We start from the raw sequence: 23004 nt of genomic DNA on the forward strand, positions 1-23004 counted from the left end.
GAAGTAACCAGGGCCTGAACTCCTTCCATCTTGTTGCTCTGCCTTTCTCCCTGGGCAGCTCAGGATGGCTGCTGGAGGATCCCCATGACATCTGCATTGCTGTCAAGGGAAGAAAAGGTGGTGGGGGCGGGGCGGGGGGGCAGGCACCCTCTTGGTTAAGGACCTAACCTGGAAGCTGCTCACAGCACTTCACTCACATCCTATTGGCTAGAACTTAGTCATGTGGACACTTAGCGGCAAGGGAGTCTGGGAAATGTAGTCTTAAGCTACACAGCCCTGGGTCCAGCTAAAAATGTATTTCTATGGAAGGGAGGAGAAGGGGTATTGTGGGTAATTAACGCTTTGTGCAGGGGGAAGGCTACAACAGACTGAAGGTAGTAGACAATGACCTTGGCCTCCTCTCTGGCCTCCTGGCCTTTTGTTTCACCCCTTCCACTCAGACCCTTCATGCTGAGCTCAGCAGGATCTTACCACTCTAGGACCTTTCCTTGCTGTCCCTGTTCATCTCCTTTGGGAGGCCCTCTTGATGGCACTCGCCTGCATTGCCAGCCTCATCTCCACTCCCCACCCAACATTCACCCTTTGTAGGCCCCAAAAAGATGACCTCTGAACCTTCACATGTGCTGTTCCCTGGGCTTCAAGTATCCCTTCCCATCATCCCCTGAGCCCAGCTCCCATGCTTTCTCCTCCAAGAAATCTTCCCTCATTTCCCTCTGAATACCCCAACCCCCTTCCTCTCTCTGGCTCTGTCCTGACCTCTCCAGGCTGGAGGTATCTATATCATGCTCTGTCTCCTGTGACTGCAGGACTGGTTTGTTCACTTGGAGTGGGGGGTTCTCCCCTGGATGGAGATCAAGGATTTTATTTGAAGCCAGGGTCTCATATGTCCATGAGAGATGAGGAATGGCTGTGTAAGCTTGGGACTACCCCTTTATGGCCCCACAGGGCCTTCTCTCTGGGTCCTTGCCTCTGAGTTCCTTGGATTCACCATGTTGTCCTGGACTGGAACCTTCTCTCTGAGTCTCAGTTTCTTTGTCTGTAAAGTGTGAGCATGACCCTGCCTCTTGGGGTGTGGGTGAGATGAGGGGAAAGGCATCTTCTGTGAGAGTAGGGGCCCTGTCAGCATACAGCAGATCCCTGCTCCCCCCGCATCACTTTGGACCCTGTCACCCCACCCCAACCCCCAGGAAGGCCCTGGAGAATGGCTAACATTGGACTCTCAAGTCATCATGGCAGACAGTGAGATCTGCGGCACCAAGGACCCCACCTTCCACCGCATCCTCCTTGACACCCGCTTCGAGCTGCCTTTAGGTGAGTGTGGGGCGCACAGGACCCTCACTAGACCCAGGAGCATGGCCAGGCCTGAATGGGTTCAGATTGACCTGCATTCTGAGGACAAAGTTTCTTGTCCCCAGAGGAGAGAGTTTCCCAGCTGCAGTGAGTCAGCGGGTCATGAGCCTGCCATGTGCAGAGTACGCCCCTGCCACCCCTCTCCGTCACCAATGCTTCTTAACCCTTGGGGCTTAGGTCTGAGCTGCCCTAGGCTGATCTTTGGTGAGGTCTTAGGCTGTGGGGTCAGCTGGGGGTAGGACAAGAGGCAAACAGGGACAAAGAGACATGTAGAAATAAACAGCAGCAGAGACATAGTGAGGCCTGTGGAAGCAGCTCAGTTCTCTCCACAGCATCTTTCCAAGAACCCATGGCTTCCCCGCCCTTGTAATGCTAGGATCTGGCTCCTCTCTCATCCTCTCTCATCTCTCATCCTCCATGCATTCCCAAGGCAGCTCTGGTGGGACGGTGGGGGAGGGGGGGCAAGGGGGGGAGTGGGACACCATGCTGCCCTCCCTTCCTCTTCCTCCACCCCCTTGAGACCAGCCCAGAGGCCCACAGGATGCACTGGATGAAGGCTGAGGGGCAGGGAGGGGTTCCGGACTCACAGCCAGGGCTCTGCTTCCAGACATTCCTGAGGAGGAGGCGCGCTACTGGGCCAAGAAGCTAGAGCAGCTGAATGCCATGAGGGACCAGGATGAGGTGAGCACTGGAGGGGGGAACGCTTTTCTTCTTGTGCTTATCTCTCTGTCTCCCCATGTCCTCTACTCTCTGTATCTGCTTCGCTCTCCACTTGTTGCCCTCTGTCTGTGTCTCTAATTGGACTAAATCAGGGTCCCATCTCAAAGCAATGATGGCGTCAGAGAACATACAGTCCACCACGGACAAACTATTTCAATCGGCTCAAGTCCTGCCCTTCCCAGGTACCCTCATGGAGACACAGGGGCCCCACACCCCTCAACTCCTTGAATTTCACTTTCAGATTTTTTAAAGATTTTATTTATTCATGAGAGACACACACAGACAAGCAGACACATAGGCAGAGGAAGAAGCAGGCTCCCTGCAGGGAGTCTGATGCAGGATTCAATACCCGGACCCGGGATCATGCCCTGAGCCAAAGGCAGAAGCTCAACCCCTGAGAGACCCAGGCGTCCCCCACTTTCAGACTTTTTAAACTTCTCCTCCACCAGCCCTGGCCTCTGTACCTGTTCTTCCACGACATTTCCCTTCTTCTCCTTGGCTCTGGATCATCACAGGGCAAAGACCCAGTGGGGCCCAGAAGACAAAGGCCAGGAAGAAAGAAAGGCAAGACCAGAGCTCTCTTTAGTGGGAGTTGGAGTGTCAAAAGGCAACACTCACATGATAACAGAGCAATTTTTGTGTAACCTCATTTCTGACCTTCTTCTTTATGCTGCTCCCTGCCTCAGTTTACCCCGCTGCCCTCTCTTTCTCCTACTTCTATTTGTTTCTTTCCTTCGTCCGTGTTTCTCACTGTGGTGTGTGTGTGTGTGTGTCTTTCTCTGTGGACATCTGTATCCCTTCTCCTGCAGACAGAGCGGATTTGGGAGGCAGGGGGTAGTCAGGATGGAACAGAGCAGAGGACCATCTTGGTCCCCTGCACTCTGGCCCCTCCTGAGAGGAACCCTCCCTCCTTCCCTCCCTCTCAGTATTCATTCCAAGATGAACAAGACAAGCCTCTCCCTGTCCCCAGCAACCAGTGTTGTAAGTACCTCTTGATTCCTCCCTGGGCATCAACCGAAACCTCCTCCCTCCCCCACCCACGAGGGTTCTGTGTAACAGGCCACTCCCCTCCAGAGGAACAGGTCCTAGGAGTGCACAGCGTCTGCTCACAGTGCAGTGGAAAGAAAAGATCTGGGGCTTGAATGTGAGTCCTGCCTTACTCTGTGGTCACAGCCTTGCCAGTGTCCCGCTCTGATCCGTAGGGTCCCCACTCTGAGAGCTGTTGAAAGGAGTCCTTCTAGATGTTTGAAAAACACTTTGCAGACTCTTTAATTCCATTCATCAGATCCTGGATGAGGACCTGTAACTCATTCAACAAGCTTTCACGGGGGTCCGCACGGACTCCCCCAAGCAGCCCACAGTCAGATGGTGCAGACAGTCCTGCTAACACAGGTACAATAGGCACACCATCCTGGTGTGCAGTGGATGAAGGCTGTTTCATTTGCCTGTTTTCTTAGATAGAGAAACTGAGGCCCAAGAGGAGAAGCGACTTGCCCAAGGTCACACACCCAGTAGGAGGCAGAGCTAGGATTTGAACTCAGGTCTGAAGGACTCCAACTGTGCTTCTCTTTCCACTGCTCTGCATCTATTGATAATGATGATGATGATCATGTTCCTCTGACTGTCCCTCCATCGAGGCTAAGGCTAAAGTTTTCAGGAGTGTTTATCTTCCTTGGCCTTGTGGTTACTCCGACGCACCCAGACCAGTTCTACATGGGCCAAGGAGATGTCTGTCCGCTGAGAAGTGCCCTCCGAGTCCTCCGGAGTGGGAAGGAAGTGTCAAACCAAACAGCCTCAGGACAGAGCCCCCACCCCCAGACATTTTGACTCCACCCCACCTTTCAACCTCTTTCTCCTCTTCCATTTGCTTCCCCATCCCCCTTTCATCCCCCTTCACAGTCTCCCCTGTATCCATTGTCAACCCCCCTACATGCCCAGGATGGTAATGATGGAGCCTGGTGGGTGGAGGAGCTGGGGGACTGCAGTTGAGGGGCCCCGTTTCTACCTTAATATGGGGGTACTATTGAGAAAGTCCTCTGACTTCTCTACCGGGGAAGGAGTCCTCACTGCCCTGAGTAATTACTAATCCCCTCCCTGGTGAGTGGAGTCACTGAAGGATTGGGGTGGAGACAGTAAGAAAGTGGAGGCAGGAGCAGATGACAAAGAACAAACACCTGGAGAGGTGGACTGAAGTGAGCGGTGGACTCAATTTGAGAATGGAGACCTCCTCCCAGCATTTACCTCTGAGTTCTTTCAAGAATGTTTCATCACCTCCATTTCTATTTTTTTTAAAGATTTTTATTTATTCATGAGGCACACACACAGAGAGGCAGAGACATAGGCAGAGGGAGAAGCAGGCTCTTCACAAGGAGCCCGATGCGGGACTCGATCCCGGATCCCCGGATCAGGACCTGAGCCAAAGGCAAATGCTCAACCGCGGAGCCACCAAGGCGTCCCTCGTCACCTCCATTTCTTGGAGGGGGCAACCAAGCAGCAGAGGAGATACGATTCCGGTCCAAGGCATTTTTCCCCCCAAGATGCCAGGTTCTGAGGATGAACAGATGGGGGAAGATGTGGTCCTCTCCCTGGTCCTGATGCTTGAAGGCTGTGTGACTTTAGGCTGCTCACTCTACCTCTCTGGGCCCTGTTTCTTCACCTGCAAAAGGAGCAGAATGATTACAACCCACCCATCACGGGTGTTTCCAAGTTTAGATCGCCAGTTCAGCGTTTCTTTCCTTGTATTCCAGAAGGGGCAGGGAAAGAGTAGGGCCTGCTGACTCCAGAGTTCAGAGTTGGAAAACCCTGGACCCAAGTGCCCCCTTTATTATTTTCTGGCTGAGCTTGCAGCCTCTGTGCAAAATGAGGCTATTCTGACTCCCTTCCAAGGTGATGATTGAAGGTGTCACGAATGTCAGGGGTTGAGGTGATATTCTGAGAAGATACTCAGGGCAGGAGGGGATCGGGGTCCTGGGGTGTGAGGAGGAGATGGGGAAAATGAGGAAGATGGGGGAGTACCCCTCCCCCTACCCCCCCTCCGCCTCCTGCTCCCTTTTATTATCTCTGCCCCTTCTCTTTGTAGGCAACTGGAATTATTTTGGCTGGGGTGAGCAGCAGAGTAAGTACTCAGTTTGATGTTCTGGGAGGCCGTGGGGAAGTGGGTGCCTTGGCAACCCTGAGGCCCCCATCCCGCCACCGGGGAAGCAGGGAATCTATGGTGTGCACACCAGGGCCTGACGACTGGCAAGGCCCCTCCCGTGCCCGCCTGTCCCCTGACCATTAACGTCTGTCCTGGGGGTCCTGCTTTGTTTTGTGGGGAGTGGGCACTATTACTGGGGTGGGAGGGATTCAGCTGGGAGGAGTGGGCATTTAGACCAGAGACCTGCCTGTCTCCAGCTGGGCGCTGTGACCCCTTCCCCCACTCCCACCCGCGTTCCCCATGTATAATGTCATCTCCTCTCCTGTGACTCCTTCCTCTTTTTGTCTCCCTGTCTTCCTCTTCCACCTGGAAATAAGCCCCAGTGTCACTCAGAGGATGGTAGATAGGGAGTGAGAGGGTATCAGAAGGAGCAGCAGGCACATAGCATTCCAGAGACCTCAGCTCCCAAACCACCCCCACCCCATCTTCCTCCAATTTAACCCCAGAGGAAGGAGTCAAGACACCTCCTACCCCACAACTGGAGGCTCATTTACCTCCCTGAGGAATCGCTCCCTTTTCTCCATGTCCTGCTCTTCCCAGAGAAATCCAGTCTTCTAGCCTGAGCATGAATCTTCCTCCTTCCCTCTACCCCACCAGCTGGGAGCTCCTCCACCCGGTGCCCCCCCCCCATATCCTGATGGACAACCTCCACTATGCCCTCCCTCCAGGACCAGGGAAACTGTTCACAAATACTTTGATCCAAAACAATTTGTCAAAAACCAATTTAGCCAAAATAGGCATTTGGCAAACAAGAGGGCTTGGTAACAAACAATTTGCCACCAACAAATAGTACAGTTAAAAACGAAGACAATTTTGGCTGAAACCAGTTTGGCGAAAGCTGATAAATTGGATCAGAAAGAACAAAGACAATTGGGTCAAAACAAGAGTGGTTGAAAATACCTATTGGGAAGCAGGCAATTTGGCAAAAAGCTATTTGGTAAAAAAGCAGAGTCTGGGTAGAAGCAGAAAGAATCCAATAGGAAGCAATTTGCTCCCAAAACAAGACAGCTTGTCAGAAAAAAATTAATAATACACCCACAGCCTCATGCAATTTGGTTGGAAATGTCTTGGCCCGGTCAACAACAGTTTGGTAGGAAGAATGCCCATTTGCCTAAAGACTATACACCCAGGTAATTGGATAGAAAACCAGTTGGTCAAGGGAGCAATTTGGTGACACTGACAAATTGTCCAGACTTCCAGGGGGTACTGTCTGGGTTTCAGATCCCCCACTTCAGGCTCTTATGGCCTCACAGTTCCACCCCAATGCCTGCGGATCTGAACCATGGAGATTCACATCTGCTTCTGCCTAAAATGCCAGCATTGATGATGGCACAGAGCGCATCAATCAGATGCTGGCCACGTATGACAGGGACAGGATAAAAAGCTTGTAGGTCACAGTGGTCCAAGTCAGATGAGAAACCAGGAAGCCAGAATCACCTTGGTAAGGCCAGCTTTGCTAGCTGAAAATGAATGTAAGGTTTCTCAGAATGCTAAATAAATAAATAAATAAATAAATAAATAAATAAATAAATAAATTTGATGTGGTAAACATTAAAAAAAAAAAGGACCTGCTTGTCAAATATATAGAAACAGACACGACTAGCTGGAAAAAACTTAGAAGGTTAAAATAATAAGGCAATAAAAGCACACAAACATCTGGGAAATGAGCCAAAAAAACTTAACAGGCGTAAAAAGGGGCAAGCAACCTTCTTGGTATTTAATATCACCAGTAAATTGATGCCATTGCTGAGAGTACCATAGACCACCTAGTCAGAGGTTTAATTTAATTTTTTTTGCAGCCCATTTATTTTCAAGTATTGCTTTCTATTTTTTTTAAAGAGAGAGCATGCACACGCACACGTGCCCAGGGTGGTGGTGGGGGGTTGGTGCAAGGAGGAGCAGAGGGAAAGAATTTCAAGCAGACTCCCCACTGAGCCAGACACAGGGTTTGACCTCACAACCCTAAGATCATGACCTGATCCAAAATCAAGAGTGGGGTATTTCATGACTGAGCCACCCATGTGCCCCTCAAATGTCACTTTCTAAATAAATGGAGTCTCTCCCGTCCCACTACAATCTAACATCCTTCCACACTGTTCTTTTCTTATCAAGGAAAATAAACCAAACTAAAATGTCCCTTAATTCTCATAAAACACTTGAAGTTCAGCAATTCCACCCTTTTCCATTTTAGTGATAGATTCTGAGTGTGTGGCGGTCTTGCTAACTAAGAATGCAATCCTTTTTGAGGACTATAGTATCTGTCAGAGCCCCTTCTTTCTTCCCACACGTGAGTTCAGACCTAAGATCCACACCCTTGGATATCAGGAAATCTCTGAGAGTTAAAGGAAATTTATACTCCACCTTGTCCTCCTGACTTCCCTCTAAACTTTTCCCTGAGTGTGTGACTCCTGTTATGGGAAGCTCACCGTCTGATGGAAAAACTCCTCTTGTTTTCAGAGAGCTTGGACTTTAGCAAAGTCCGTGCTCACATTTGAGCTGAAGGACACCCTCCAATTTGTCCTTATCCTTCTCACATTGTAGGACCTACTTTGGACCCAAAACTCTGAGTCCAGTCTGACTGGCAAAGCAGAGTTTTCCCCTCCCTTATCCTAAAGCTTCTACTTCTATTAACAGGACCCAAGGTCTTTTATTCATTCTGGCCAAGATTCCCCTGCTTGGGTTAGCAGCCACTGAAGATTTCCCTAGTCTGAGGAGTCTGAGAGATTGGGATTGGCTTTCATTGTGTGTTCTCTCTCCCTCCCCTCCTCACTCTCTCCCCTCCCCTCCTCTCTCTTCTAGATGATGACCCTGACAGTGCAGTGGACGATCGTGACAGTGACTATCGCAGTGAGACAAGCAACAGCATCCCGCCACCCTATTACACTACATCCCAGCCCAATGCCTCAGTCCACCAGTACTCTGTCCGCCCGCCACCCCTGGGTTCCCGGGAATCCTACAGTGACTCCATGCACAGTTATGAGGAGTTCTCCGAGCCACGGGCCCTCAGGTAAACACCGCGGAGAAGGGGATCGATGCGTGTGCATGTGCGTGTATCTGGCTCTGGGCCCCAGAGTGGAGAGAGGGGTAGAGGACCCAGGGAAGCTGGAGGTGGAGGTAAGTGGGTTTAGGAAAGCAGCATTCATACTTTCTGGTGGGTAATAGAGCCCTTTCTTTCTTTCTTTTTTAAAGATGTTATTTATTTATTTATGAGAGACACAGAGAGAGAGGCAGAGACACAGGCAGAGGGAAAAACAGGCTCTCTGAGGGGAGCCTGATACGGGACTCGATCCCCGGACCACAGGATCACGACCTGAGCCAAAGGCAGACGCTCAACCATTGAGCCACCCCGGTGCCCTAATAGAGCCCTTTCTTTACTCTTGATCTTGTAAGAAAATCTCATACGCTTGGTAAAAGATGATCCGTTTTGGCTGAAGAAAGAGGGCTAAGTCAGAAGGCCCCTGAGAGCTGCCCCTGAAAATGGGGGTGCCTTGGCGCTCCCTTTAAGGGCACTGTGTGCTCTCTGACTGGGCAGGGGAGGGGTGGGTGGAGGAAGAGACGAACATTCGTGGAGGGTGGTGAAGCATAGTGATGTTGGAAGGACGCCCAGCAAGCAGCCAGCTGGTGGTCCTGGCATGGTCCTGCCCAGCCCTCCCTAATGGCCTGACTCTGGGTTTCTGAATGGGAGCCATGGGCACGGTGACTTGGAGCTGCCCCTGTTCAGTCTAGACATCATCACTAGTCCCTTGAAAGTAGGCTGTCCCTAGATCTGTTCAGTAGGTGAGTCCCCTGGTGCTCATGGACCATGGCACCTCTCAGTGCAGGTGCTGGTCCTCAAGCCTGAGAGGCTGACTCTTGTGCGGGCCCTCCTCGCTGACCTGATCACCCCAGCCCTGGTTTCCAAACAGAATGATGACGAACATGATATTAAGCAGTTTGAATATTTGTAAATATTCCACTTAGGGTGGTGTCTGAAAGTGCTACACAGTGACCGTTAGGTACACAGCACAAATAATGGCGTTTGGAGCTAACCATGTGCCCAGTGCTGGACCAACGCACCTTCCCTTTGTCATCTCACTTAATTCTCTGAGTGGGAATACTATTAGTCCTATTTGGCAGATGGAGAATCAAGGCACAGAGAGGTTAAGTCCTTTGTTTGAGGTCACAACAGCTGATAAGTCATAAGGACCAGTGTTTATTTTTTTTAATATTTTATTTATTTATTCATGAGACGCACAGAGAGAGGCAGAGACATAGGCAGAAGGAGAAGCCTCTTCTGTGGGGAGCCCGATGTGGGACTGGATTCCAGACCCCAGGATCACACCCTGAGCTGAAAGCAGATGTTCAACCACTGAGCCACCCAGGTGTCCCAGGACTAGTGTTTAGGGTGAACCAACTGGGTACCAAGTAGTGGCCTGGTGTGGTTTTTGGCTGTGGATCTTTTTCCAAAATATTTGTTCCCCAAAGAATACATTTCCTTCACTAAAGCATCACTCGCATTCATTCGCATACTCGAGCTGGCTTTGACATAAGCGATTATGGGAACAAAGTTTCAACATGTTGGAAATAGCTAAGAGTAAGATATCAAATATTAATAAACTATTAACTTTTTAGAAGAAGGAAAAGTCTTGTTTTGGAGAAAAAGCGCTGGAGAATGACCCTAGCAGCAGACCCAGAGAAAGTGCCAGGAAGTGATTGGTTGGAGGAGTCTGTCTACTGTGGGCATTCCTAGGAGGGAATGGGGGGGCAAGGTTGGGGAAAGAGGAGTCCCCTCCTCTCATGCTGTGGTCAAGCCACACAGGGATGAGGGGAGACATTTCAGAAGGAGAAGATGCAGAGGCAGAAATAGCCTGCGTTCCCCTGAGAGTGACTCAAGCTGCACTTCCCGGGCATCCTGGCTGTGCTGCCTGGTGCTGGGTGTTCTGAGAGGCTGGGGACACAGGGCCAGACACAAATATCCCAACCCACAGGTCAGGCTTGGCTGGAAGGAGGGACAGGAATGGACACTATAACAGTGGGCAAGGGTAGGGAGGGCTTCCTGGAGGAAGGCGCCTGGGAGATGGTCCTTGAAGGATAAATGAGAAGTCCGATGAAGGGAATTTCAGGCAGAGGAAACCGCTCAGTCACAGACTGGAGAGATTCGAGGTGCCAGATCATGCAGAAGGCCCTTGGGTGGCTAACTCAGGGGCATGGGAGCCAGGGGAAGCATCCGAGTGGGGTGAGAGCTGTGTTGGGACTCAGTATGTCAGAGCCAGACTGCGAGGATGAACCCAAAGCCACACCTGAGGCAATTTCTGTGGTGCCTAGGGTTGCAGGTGGACCTCAGGGGTATTCATCAGCAGAGAGAGCTTGGAGTCCTTTCCAGCAAGGAAATACCTGCTGATCCCCCACCTGTCTCCTGCCATCTACAAGGATGGGCACTAAAAAGCAATCAACTAAACTCATAAATTACTAAACAATGGCTAGAGGGAGAAACCCCCTTTTGATTCCACAGCATCCCTGGAACTGGGAAAGAGGTCCCAGTCACTGAGAGTGGAGTAAGTATTTAAGACAAGGAATGATGCCTGTTGAGTGACTGAATGAATGATTAGATTAGAGGGATGCATGGTGGCCCATGTGTCACGCTGCCCACACTCAGGCAGAGATAGATGTTTCTTCTAGTCATGTCCAGCACGATCCAGGGGGCATATTAGGATCTGACTTGGCCAGAGGGTGGGGGAAACTCTCTCAAAGAAGTGACATTTTGATGGGCACCAAAGGATTTTGCCAGATAAAACAGGTGAGGAGAGGGGTTCCTGGCAGAGAGCACAGCCAGGGCAAAGGCCCAGAGGGGGGCACGAGTGTAGGGTTTTGGAGGAACAGTGAGAAAGCCGATGTGGCTGGAGCAGAGGGGAGGGCAGGCAGCACGGAGAGAGATGAGGTTGGGAGGCTGGAGGGTTTGGGCCACACTGGGTGTGGGGCACGGCACAGATTTTATTCCCAGGGCTCTAAGGAGCTACAGTGGGGTTTGGGGCAGGGAGGTATGCGATTGTGCTTGTGATTCCAAGAAGCTCCTCTGTGGTTCCATGGGAAGCAGGTCCTGTTGGGGGCAGGAGTGGACGTTGGGGCTGCATCTGGTGGAAGTGGCAGAGCCTGGACTAGGGTGGGGCCCAAGGCGCCAGGCAGTAGCTGCATTTTGCAAATGTTTTTGAGGTGGAGCCGAGGAGCTAGACTGCAGGGTGGGCTGTGAGTGGAGGTGGAGGCAAGGAGTGGAGGCAGGGAGGCATGGGTCCCTGGTGAATGGAGGAGGCTTGGTGGTAGGAGGACCGGGTTGAGGTTTGGGGACATCAGGAGCCAGGCGAGGCATGTTGAATTTTCAGGAGCACGAAGCCTCCAAAGACTGGAGGTGAGGGTGCTGAGTGGGGTCCCCAGCATGTGAGAGGAGCATTTGCAGCCTCCACAGTGCGTGGACAGGATGAGGCACCGTGGGTCATCAGTGATCACTGATGTCACCCTTCCAGTTTACTGCCTGTACCTCCAGACGGGAAATGCCAGGAGTTTTTGTTTCTTTTGTTCATGGCTGTGTGTCCGTGTCCCCCCAGCCCCACCCCCCGGTGCCTAAGGCACAACCTGGTGCACAGCAGGTGCTTAACCGATGCTGAGTGGATGTCTGGGTGACGGAACCTGTGTGCCTGGGGCTGGGTCAGGCGGTGGCTCCGTGCCTCCGCTGCTGAGCCCTGGCTCGTCCCCACAGCCCCACTGGCAGTAGCCGCTATGCCTCCTCGGGAGAACTGAGCCAGGGCAGCTCGCAGCTGAGCGAGGACTTCGACCCCGACGAGCAGAGTCTGCAGGGCTCCGAGCTGGAGGACGAGCGGGACCGGGACTCGTACCACTCCTGCCACAGCTCAGTCAGCTACCACAAGGACTCGCCGCGCTGGGACCAGGACGAGGAGGAGCTGGACGAAGAACTGGACGAAGAGCTGGACGAGGATCTGGAGGACTTCCTGGAGGAGGAGGAGGAGCTGCCCGAGGATGAGGAGGAGCTGGAGGAGGAGGAAGAGGTGCCTGATGACATAGGTAGCTACACCCAGCGTGAAGAGGTGGCCGTGGCTGAGCCCAAGGACTTCAAGCGTGTCAGCCTCCCGCAGGCGGCATCTGAGGAGGAGGAGAAGGCTCCGGCTGTACCTGCTGAGGCCCACGACGTGGCCAAGGCGGCCCCTGAACCAGCGGCACCGGAGGAGGTGCCCACAGCTGAGCGGGCACCTGAGCCGGAACCCCCCAAGTCCGAGGAGAGGTAGTGAGAGGGGACCGAGGGGCTGTCGCGGGGTCAGCGGTGCTGCGATGGGGTCAGCATGGACCTGGGGAGTGGAGGGGAGTTTGCCACGGGGTCATGGGTTGGGGAGCGGAAGGGGTACTGAGGCCCATCACAGGGGAAGGGCCAGAGAGGCCACGGAGGGCCTGATGTCACTCGGAGGGCGGAAGGTCAAGGGAGGGCCGTTCCCAGAGCCTCACGACGCCCCTTGCCCCAGTTTCAGGCGACGAGAGGATGAGGAAGGCCAGGAGGGTCAGGACTCCATGTCCAGGGCCAAGGCCAACTGGCTTCGAGCCTTCAACAAAGTGCGGCTGCAGCTGCAGGAGGTGAGTGAAAGCAGCCGCCCCCGGGGTCAGGCCCATGCCCGCCCACACCCGTGCGGGGTCGGGGTGGGGGGGTGGGGGGGTGAGGTGGGGGGTAGGGGATCAGTGCTCCCACTTCTCCAACACGCCCATCATCCACCCGCTCTGGTCCTTTCCCAGGCCCCGCCCACACGACCCATGACACGCCCACGGAGGGCTTGGCCACGCCCACTCCCATGCCCCACTCTGGGCTTTCCATGGCTCCGCCCACGCCCACCTGGCCCCACCCACACCGTCCTAGTCGTCCCCCCATTCCTGGCCCAGCCTCTGTCCGATCGGACCCCTCCCTGGCCCTAGCTACACCTTGGCTTCGTCTGTTCTCACCCAAGCCTGCCTGTCCTCTTCCCCAACTAGTTGCCCCCACCAAGGCCCAGCCCAGCCTCCCCCATGCCATGCTGGAATTCTGAGTGGGAAAGAAGAGGTGAGCTGGAACCTGGAGCCAGGTCATAGTTACAGCCATTCAGAGGTCAAGTTCATGGATAGGGGTAGCAGTTAGGGATAGGAATAGAGGTCAGAGTTAGGGCAGCAGTCCTAGATCAGAGGTCAGGGTTAAAATTGGTGTTAGGGGGAGGAATCCATGCCTGGGTCACATTGGGTGCCAGTGTCAGGGTTGGGGAAAGGTCTGCGGTCTGGTCAGAGAAGAAATTAAGTGAAAGATTAGCGTTAGGGTCAGGGTGACTGCTCAGATGGGCAGGAAGATTGAGGCCATTCATATATCTCTTCAGTTGCTCAAGCCACCCTGGGTTGGCGCCAGAACAGTGCCCTTATGCAAGGGGACCTTCCAAACTAGGGTGGGGGTGGCAATAGGAGGTTCTAAATAAACTCCCAAAGTCCTAGACCATCAAACATCAAAGCCACAGAAATTTCAAGTCAAATTTCTTACTTTTTTAAAGATTTTATTTATTAATTTGAGGGAGAGACAGAGATGGTGACAGAGATAGCGACAGAGTTAGCGACAGAGATAGTGACAGCATGAGCAGGGAAGAGAGGGAGAAGCAGGCTCTCTGCTAAGCAGGGATCCATCCCAGGATCCATCTCAGGATCCAGGGATCATGATCTGAGCCAAAGGCAGACGCTTAACCCACTGAGCCATCCAGATGCCCCAAATTTCTTATGTTTTTTCTTAATTTATGTTTTAAAACTGAATTTTAGGGGTACCTGGGTGGCTCAGTCAATTAAGTATCTGTCTTCGGCTCAGGTTATGACCCCAGGGTACTGGGATCGAGTCCTGCATCAGGCTCCCTGCTCAGTGGGGAGCCTGCTTCTCTTTCTCCCTCTGCCATTCCTCCTGCCTGTGCTCTCTGGCTCTCTCTATCTCTCTGTCAAATAAATAAAAATATCTTTTTTAAAAAACCCAGAATTATATTTTTTAACTAAATAATAGGTTCACATGATTCTAAATGCAAAGGGGAGAAAAGAAAACACAGCATAAAGTCTGTTGAATAACTTTAAGTCAGCAAATTAAGTGAAAAAAACAGCAGCTACCCTTGTAATGAAATCAGTAATATGACAATAAATAAATAAATAAACATGGGCAGCCCTCTGGGTTTCACAGAAGGGGTGTAAAGCTATTCCAAGACAGGAAAACTTCCTGGAGGAGGTGATACCCAAAATACTTCAATGATACTTCAGAAGAGAGAGCTGGACCCCTCCCACTCTTCCATCACCCTGCCACCCTTTAGTTATATAGGAGGTGGGGGAGTCAGCCCTGGGTCTACACTGAGATCCGAATGATAAATGGAAGCTGGTCAGGTGCAGTAGGTGGGAGGGCATATAAAGAGCTAGCACAGGGACACCTGGGTGGTGCAGCGGTTGAGCATCTGCCTTTGGCTCAGGGCATGATCCTGGGGTCCTGGGATCAAGTCCTGCATCGGCTCCCCGCAGGGAGCCTACTTCTTCCTCTGCCTATGTCTCTGCCTCTCTCTTGAATAAATAAATAAATCTTAAAAAAAAAAAAAAAAGCTAGCACAGTTCAGGCAAAGGCCCTGGGGTCTGAGATCAGATGAGCAGGTGAGGCTGGAAGAATGACACTATTATGAGTGTTTGAGTCAGCCCCGGAGAATCCCAGGAATAGAGAGCAGGAGCTCTTGTTGGAGTTGATACCAACACCTCCCCGTTCTGATAGACAAGGAGACCGAATTCTACTGAGATTGGTGATAAAGAGGTGCTCTTCTCTCCCTATTTTACAGATGGACAAACTGAGGCCCAGAGAAAGCTTAAGAACACACAATGAGGACTAGGACCCAGCCCAAAGGGGAGACAAAAGTGGGTGGGGAGCCTAGTCTGGCCTGAGGAGAGGCTGTCACACTGATCATATCTGTCTGTCCCACAGGCCCGAGGAGAAGGAGAAATGTCTAAATCGCTGTGGTTCAAAGGCGGGTGAGTAATGGAATTGTGGGGGTAGAAGAAACTTTTGAACCTAGAGCTTGAGACTGCTTTACCTCATAGCCTCTGCCCCATGAGGGCAGCAAGGGGTTCCATTTAGACAGGGGACAGACTGAGTGACAGGTCAGGTGAAATAATGTGCCTCTATCCTAAGACATTCACTATAGACAGAAGCCAAAGACAGTGACACATTGAATCCTCATAACACACCCACGGGAGGCCGGCTACTCCTATTTTACGGGTGGGGAAACTGAGTCCAAAGAGGTACATGCCTCACCCCAGCCGCTTGTATTACTCAAGACCATTCTCCCCTAGAAATAAATATAAGATAAAGGAGGAGCCTATTTCCGGCGGCAATACCTCTGTAATCCTGGAGTGCATTTTTTGCTTTGATTCCGGTTTTTAAATATCCCAGATCATCGCTGTGGTTGCTGGGTCTTTAATGAGAACCATTTGGGCTTCCATGGAGCATTTTGTCATATCTGACTTCTTAAGTTTCTAATTTTCGGGGCTTTCTTTTCCTTCAGCATCTGAGTGGTGAGGTTAGAAGATGTGAAAGATATTTTTAAATTCCACTAATGTTTTAAAATTAGCAGCAGGAGGGTGACCGCCTTCCCTTGTACGTCCTCTGCACACAGAGGCGCGGAGACACAAGCTGTGTGTGACTCCCAGATGAGCAGGTGTGCTGGGTGGGGAGCCCCGGAAGCAGGGACCGACACGGGGATACACACATGATTTATGGAAGAAGCGCCCTCAGGAGAAATGTGTGAGGGAGGCAGGGGGAGGCAGGGGGAGCAGCCAAGCACAGATGTCGTTCAGGAGTCACTGTGCCTCTGCCTGATTCTGCAGGGAGCTCTGGCACGTAAGTAGCACCCCAGGGCTTGTCCAGAGTCATTGGCTGCCAGGCACTTCTCTCACCGGCCCATGGGAAGCTTCTGGAGAGGAGCCACCCCTGAAACTTCTTTGGGATGAGAGCACCTCTCAGTAAAGTGAATTTGTACAGGCCACAGTGGCCTCCGCCGCAGGGCTCATTCAGATCCACCAGCTACGCCAACACTGCCAAGAGGCAACAGCGCACATTTCCAGCTCCCTTGTTCCCATGAGCTTTGAAGTCACTCCTTCCAGAATAGATTTTAAAATTTCATTTATTTATCTGAGAGAGAGAAGGAGAGAGCGAGCATGAGGGGTCGGGGAGAGAGACAAGCAGACTCTCCGCTGAGCAGGGAGCCCGACGTCTGGGGATCATGACCTGAGCCGAAGGCAGATGCTTAATCGACTGAGCCACCCAGGCGTCCCGTTCCAGAATAGATTTTATTTATTATTTATTTATATATATTTTAAAGATTTTGTTTATTTACTCATGAGAGACACACAGAGAGAGGCGGAGACACAGGCAGAGGGGGAAGCAGGCTCCATCCAGGGAGCCTGATGTGGGACTTGATCCTGGGGACTTCAGGATCATGCCCTGGGCCGAAGGCAGATGCTCAACCACTGAGCTACCCAGGCGTCCCTATTTATATATATTTTTAAAGCTTTATTTATTCATGAGAGACAAAGAGAGAGAGAGAGAGAGGCAGAGAGAGAAGCAGGCTCCCCGCAGGGAGCTGGATGCGGGACTTGATCCCGGATCCTGTTATCATGCCCTGAGCCAAAGTCAGATGCTCAACCGCTGAGCCACCCAGGTGTCCCCCAGGAGATTGTAAATCTACATACCTATTTCCAATTTTGAGCAGAGGAAAAGACTTCATGAATATTTTAGTATATTATTTAGATTTGCTTTAATTCAAATTTTCATTCAACTTGGGCAACTGGGGCACCTGGGTAGCTCAGTGGTTGAGCGTGTCTGCCTTTGGCTCAGGTCGTGATCCGGGGTCCTGGGATCGAGTCACGCATTGGGCTTCTGGCAGGGAGCTACTTCTCCCTCTGTCTATGTTTCTGCTTCTCTCTCTGTGTCTCTGTGAACAAATTTTTTAACAAATTAAAAAAACAAAACGTGGGCAACTGCGTCATCTCCCGTTTCCCAGATGAGGAAGCTGGTGTCCAGTGTCTTCATCTCCTAGGGCCACTAGGACAAACTATCACAAATGAATAGCTTAAAACAACAGAAATAGGGACTCCTGGGTGGCTCAGCGGTTGAGTGTCTGCCTTTGGCTCAGGGTGTGATTCCGGAGTCCCAGATCGAGTCCCACATCGGGCTCCATGCGTGGAGCCTGCATCTTCCTCTGCCTGTGTCTCTGCCTCTCTCAATCTGTGTCTCTCATGAATAAATAAATAAAATAGAAAAACAGAAATAGATTCTCTTATAGTTCTGGAGATCAGAATTCCAAAGTCGAGTTGTTGGCTGGCCCACACTCCCTCTGACACCTGTAGGGGAGAACCCGTCTTTGCCTTGCTAGCTGCTGGTAACTGCTGGCAATCCTCAGGGTTCCTTGGTTTGTAAATGTGTCACTCTAATCTCTGTCTCTTGTCACATTGCCATCTCCCTTTTTATAAAGACACCAGTTGTACTGGATAAGGGGCCCACCTACTCTAGGATGACCTCATCTTAACTAATTATATCTGCGATGACCCCACTTCCAAATAAGTCCACATTGTGAGGTTAGTGGGGGGGGACTTAAATGGATCTTTTCCGGAAATACGATTAATCCTGGGGGAGATCAAGTGATGTCCGGGCCTCAAGTGATGTCTATTGGAGGAAGAGGGAAGCCTGGGTTCTTGACATCCTGTGTGTGTTGCAGCCCTGGAGGTGGCCTCATCATCATTGACAGCATGCCAGACATCCGCAAGAGGAAGCCCATTCCACTCGTGAGCGACCTGGTGAGCCCCTGGCCCTCTCCTCCCCCAGCAGAGGAGGACTGCCATAGCAGTGCTCAACCTATACAACTGCCCATGGCAGGCCTGGGACTGGGAGCTGGCAAAGTGTTCTCTGGAACTAATGTAATCTGATTTCTACCCTATCTGCTGCACGGACACCTTAGGCCATGGTGAGTGATGGTAACCTGGGCCTCCAATCTCCATCTCTTCCCCAGACCACCCACCCTGCCACTAGGATCTTTCAACTGGCCCCAACCCATGGGTTTTGGGGAGAAGGACCCTCCATATCCTAAAGTTTATGGGTGGGGGAGAGAGCAGGTGATCCCTGACCTTGGTTCATGGGGTGGCTGGTAGTTTTGTTCTGTGGCTGGCAATCATGCCAAGTGCAGCTCTTGAGTCTGGTGGGGGATGGGTGAGTCAGGGGTGTGAGGCTGCACACTTCTAACCCAGAACCTGTAAAACTTTCCAATTCTTTCCTGGTTCTGCTCCTGCTGCTCTGACCTGTTTTTCCTATTCGCGGCTGTGGCCCCAAACTGTGGCTGTGGATTCTGCTTGTGGTGACAACCCCTTGGGTGTGAATCGACCCCTGTGACTCCCTGGATGATCTCCCTGCCCCAGTCCCTGGTCCAGTCCAGAAAAGCAGGCATCACCTCAGCCTTGGCCTCCAGCACTTTGAACAACGAAGAGCTGGTGCGTGAGGGGCCTCCCATTCCACTGGTTGAGGGCTGGGCTGGGCTGGGGGCTCCTGGAGGAGGAGGAGGAGGAGGAGGAGGAGGAGGAGGAGGAGGAGGAGGAGGAGGAGAGTGTGGTAGAGACGCGCATTCCTCGCTCTCCAGAGTCTGGTTTCCAGAATTGGGTTGTACAACATCTTGCCAACTCGATCTGTGCAGGGAGCCGTGGTCCCACAGCCTGGGGGCAGGGGGAGGGACTGAGACTTGACTATACTCAGCAAGGGGATGAGCGCGAGGCAGGACAGAGCCCCACGCCGCCCCCCTCCCTCCCCTCAGAAAAACCACGTTTACAAGAAGACCCTGCAAGCCTTAATCTATCCCATCTCCTGCACGACGCCGCACAACTTCGAGGTGTGGACGGCCACCACGCCCACCTACTGCTACGAGTGCGAGGGGCTGCTGTGGGGCATCGCGCGGCAGGGCATGCGCTGCACCGAGTGCGGGGTCAAGTGCCACGAGAAGTGCCAGGACCTGCTCAACGCAGATTGCCTGCAGCGTGAGCGCTGGGCTGGAGGGGCGGGGCCCCGCGGAGGTGGGGGCGGGGCTTCCTGGCTGCAGGATTGTGGGGAAGAGGGGGTAAGGGATGTGACAGGGTCCGAGAGGGGCGGGGCGGGACCCAGGAGCTAGCTAACCTGCAAGGGATGGCCTTACTGAGAGTCAGCGGTTCCCCTGGAGAAAATTGGGTTAGGGTTAGGGTTGGCTCCCGAGGAAGGGGGTTCAGAGTGGGGGGAGGAGTCGCCGAAGGGGCGAGGTCTAGGCAGGGGGGACTGAAGGGTGGAGGGGTAGAGGATTCAGAGAGCAAGTAGAAAGCTCTAGCAGCTCCAGCTTTGGGGTGAGGGTGAGTCACCTGAGCCCCCATGGATTAAAGCACCCTTCGCTTTAATCCATGCCGCCGAGGAAGCTCTGGAATGGGAGTTGGGGTTCTGGCTCCTGAGAGGGAGCGCGCTCTGGACGGTGAGTGCTGTGTGCGTCCGCAGGGGCTGCAGAAAAGAGCTCCAAGCACGGGGCGGAGGACCGCACGCAGAACATCATCATGGTGCTCAAGGACCGCATGAAGATCCGGGAGCGCAACAAACCTGAGATCTTCGAGCTCATCCAGGAGATCTTCGCCGTGACCAAGACCGCGCATACACAGCAGATGAAGGCGGTCAAGCAGAGCGTGCTGGACGGCACATCCAAGTGGTCGGCCAAGATCAGCATCACTGGTGAGGCCGCGGGGGCTGGGGTGGCCACAGGCTCCCTTCTTCTCAGTCCCCTGTGCGTCCTCCTATGGCTCCTTTGCTGAGTGTACTCGAATGTGTCCATGTCTTTTCCCATGTCCATAAGTGAGTGTGCTCACAGCGTGGGTGGGCATGAATGCCTCCAAATGTGAGTGCATGACACTCTGTCTGGATGAGTCTTGGTTGGTGCCTTCCCAGAATCAGACCCCAAAAAGAGGAATTGAGGGCACATTGTTTATTTGGGGGTGATGCCATGGGAGTTGAGAAGTGAGCCTGGGAGGGAAGGAGACCCATACAGGGTGCCAATGATCAGGCAATGCTGTGGAGGATTGGGGCTCAGTTCCCCCCGGGGACCACTGGGGGACAGTGTGGAGCTCACACAGTGGAGTGGTCCTGCCCAGGGGTGGGAGTCTTAGGCTGTTTATCCATGCCCAACCTCATTCAAATTTCCCTGAAAGCAGACCTCGAGATGAGGATTTCAGGGCAGATGGATATCCAGGAGGTGGCCCCAGGAAGCCGCAGTGCTAGTGGAGACATGAGTCTGGGAGCAGGAAGGGAAGGAGCCCTGCAGGGGACACCAGTAAACAGGTGACTCCTGAGCAACTGTAAGCTCAGTCCTGCTGGAGATTTCAGGACAATGTATAGAATGTCCTACCTCGGAGTGACCCTGGGGCACCTTCGCATTCTGCATCAGCTGAGGGCTCCTTGAGTGTTAACTCTCTACCATGCCCTTCACGTCTTGTGGGTGTCCCCATGGACTCCTTTGATCAGAACAAAGCCCTCAAGCCATGTCACAGGTGTCCCCAGTAAGCAGCCTGAAGCCCATGGCAGTGACTGTTCTCAGCATGTGTCACTCCTTGAGCTCATATTTGTATTTGTCGTTTGTGTCTTACAGTGGTCTGTGCCCAGGGTTTGCAGGCAAAGGACAAGACAGGATCCAGCGACCCCTATGTCACTGTCCAGGTTGGGAAGACCAAGAAACGGACAAAAACTATCTATGGGAACCTGAACCCTGTGTGGGAGGAGAACTTCCACTTGTAAGTGCCTGGTTAAACCCCTGGCCCCCTCGGCGGAGCTCTCTGCTGGGGCAGCTGCAGGGGGCTCCAAGAGCAGTGTATGCCGGCCACCTGACTCCAGCCTCTGCCTCCCCCCACCCTGCAGTGAATGTCACAACTCCTCAGACCGAATCAAGGTGCGGGTCTGGGATGAGGATGATGACATCAAATCCCGTGTGAAGCAGCGGTTTAAGAGGGAATCTGATGACTTCCTGGGACAGACGATCATCGAGGTGCGGACACTCAGCGGCGAGATGGACGTGTGGTACAACCTGGGTGAGCATGGGTGGTGTTCTGCAAGGGACAGGGAGGGTGTTCCAGAGAGCCAAAAAGGGAAACCAGGGTCAGGAGGAATTAGTCTAGGAGCCCAGTCTGAAGAGGGAGGCAGCGTCTATGAATCCCAATCTGATGTGGGAGACAAGGACTGTGAGGCCCAGTCTGATGGAAGAGGCAGGGTCTGTGAACCCAATCTGATGGGGCAGAAAGCAAGACCTGAGGATCCTAGTCTGAGGAGAGAGGCTCCAGCCCAGGAACCCTGTCTAAGATGAGTGGACTCTGCAGATCTTGATCTAATGGGAGAGGCAGGGCCTGAGAGCCCAGTCTGGGGGGGGAGAAGCAGGGTCTAGGGCTCCTGGTTAAAGAGGAAGATGAGGACTCAGGAATTTGACCTGAGCAAGGAAGAAAGATCTGGAGTCCTAGTTGAAGGAAGAGACAGGGCCTAGCGAATTCTAGGCTAATGGGAGAGGCACAAGCCTAGAAAGCCAATCTGAGAAGTTACCCAGGTCTTAATCTCAGGGAGTCCAGGAGGGCTACAGTCATGCATACATTAAAATATCCCAGGCCCAGATTGGAAAGTTCTGATGCAGCCACTCCTTTCTGTTCTGCAGACAAGCGGACTGACAAATCCGCTGTATCGGGTGCCATCCGGCTACACATCAGTGTGGAGATCAAAGGGGAGGAAAAGGTGGCCCCCTACCATGTCCAGTACACTTGTCTGCACGAGGTGAGGCCCACCACTCCTCCCTGCCTTCAAAGCTCACAAGATCTCCCACATTGCCCCCACTTGCCATTTCTGCCTGCCCTAGCCCCACTTTCCTCTTTCCAGCCACACCATCTACACTCCCTGGGCCTCCAAGACTGTCCCCCATGCCATTCCTTCTGCCTGGAAAACTACCCCCCCATCCGTCTAGTTTCAGGGCTGCCTCCTCTGGGAAGCCTTCCCTGACCTCTAGCCAGACTCTCACTACCCAGCTCCAGGCCTTCCATCTGTCCCAGACCCGAACAGGGGGCCTCTGGAGAGAACTCAGTTTGTTGAATGAATAAATGATTAAATGGACAAATAGATGATGAGTGGTTAAAAGGATAAGTGGATGGATAGATGTGTGGTTGAACTATTGGAAGTATAGATGGATGGATGAGTAAATTTGGGGGTGGTTGGATTGGTAGTTGGGTGGAAAAATAGATGTCAGATGAATGGATGGATGGATGGATGGATGGATGGATAAATTGATGGGTAGATAAATAGGAGATGGATAGTTGGATGGGTTAATTGCTGAATGGACAGATTAAGTTGTGGGTAGATATATGGAATGGATGGATGGTGGTTGGATTATTAGAAGGGAGGATTAGTGCATGGATGAAGTTTTGGGTAGATGAATGGTGGGTGGGTGGATGAGTGGATGAATGGGCAGGCAGACAGATGGAAGTTTAAATAGATGGGTGGGTGGATGGATGGATAAAAGGATGGTTGGATGAAAGGATAGAGGAGTGGACAGGTGGATTTGGGGGTAGCTGGATCAATGGGTGAATGAGTAGATGGATAGATAGATGGATAGGTGGGTAGGTGGGTGGACAGATGGATGGTTGTATGGTTAAAGTGTTAC

At 52.5% G+C, this 23004-nt stretch overlaps 1 protein-coding gene across 8 annotated transcripts in view; it reads left to right on the forward strand.

Moving 5' to 3' along the window:
* UNC13A (unc-13 homolog A) overlaps nt 1–23004 on the forward strand; it is a 61417-nt gene that overhangs the window by 12575 nt on the left and 25838 nt on the right. For all 8 annotated transcript variants that reach the window (XM_038566890.1, XM_038566894.1, XM_038566896.1 and 5 more), the window contains 16 exons: nt 1188–1311; nt 1958–2031; nt 2997–3051; nt 5150–5185; nt 8066–8273; nt 11997–12536; nt 12772–12880; nt 15249–15295; nt 18040–18118; nt 18280–18285; nt 18734–18805; nt 19123–19342; nt 19824–20051; nt 20962–21103; nt 21228–21397; nt 22009–22124. In XM_038566890.1, the coding sequence (XP_038422818.1) occupies nt 1188–1311; nt 1958–2031; nt 2997–3051; nt 5150–5185; nt 8066–8273; nt 11997–12536; nt 12772–12880; nt 15249–15295; nt 18040–18118; nt 18280–18285; nt 18734–18805; nt 19123–19342; nt 19824–20051; nt 20962–21103; nt 21228–21397; nt 22009–22124 (2226 nt within the window). The remainder of the gene's footprint in view (nt 1–1187; nt 1312–1957; nt 2032–2996; nt 3052–5149; nt 5186–8065; nt 8274–11996; nt 12537–12771; nt 12881–15248; nt 15296–18039; nt 18119–18279; nt 18286–18733; nt 18806–19122; nt 19343–19823; nt 20052–20961; nt 21104–21227; nt 21398–22008; nt 22125–23004) is intronic.

The sequence above is a fragment of the Canis lupus genome, chromosome 20, assembly GCF_011100685.1.
Source record: "Canis lupus familiaris isolate Mischka breed German Shepherd chromosome 20, alternate assembly UU_Cfam_GSD_1.0, whole genome shotgun sequence".
In the NCBI taxonomy this organism is placed as follows: domain Eukaryota; kingdom Metazoa; phylum Chordata; class Mammalia; order Carnivora; family Canidae; genus Canis; species Canis lupus.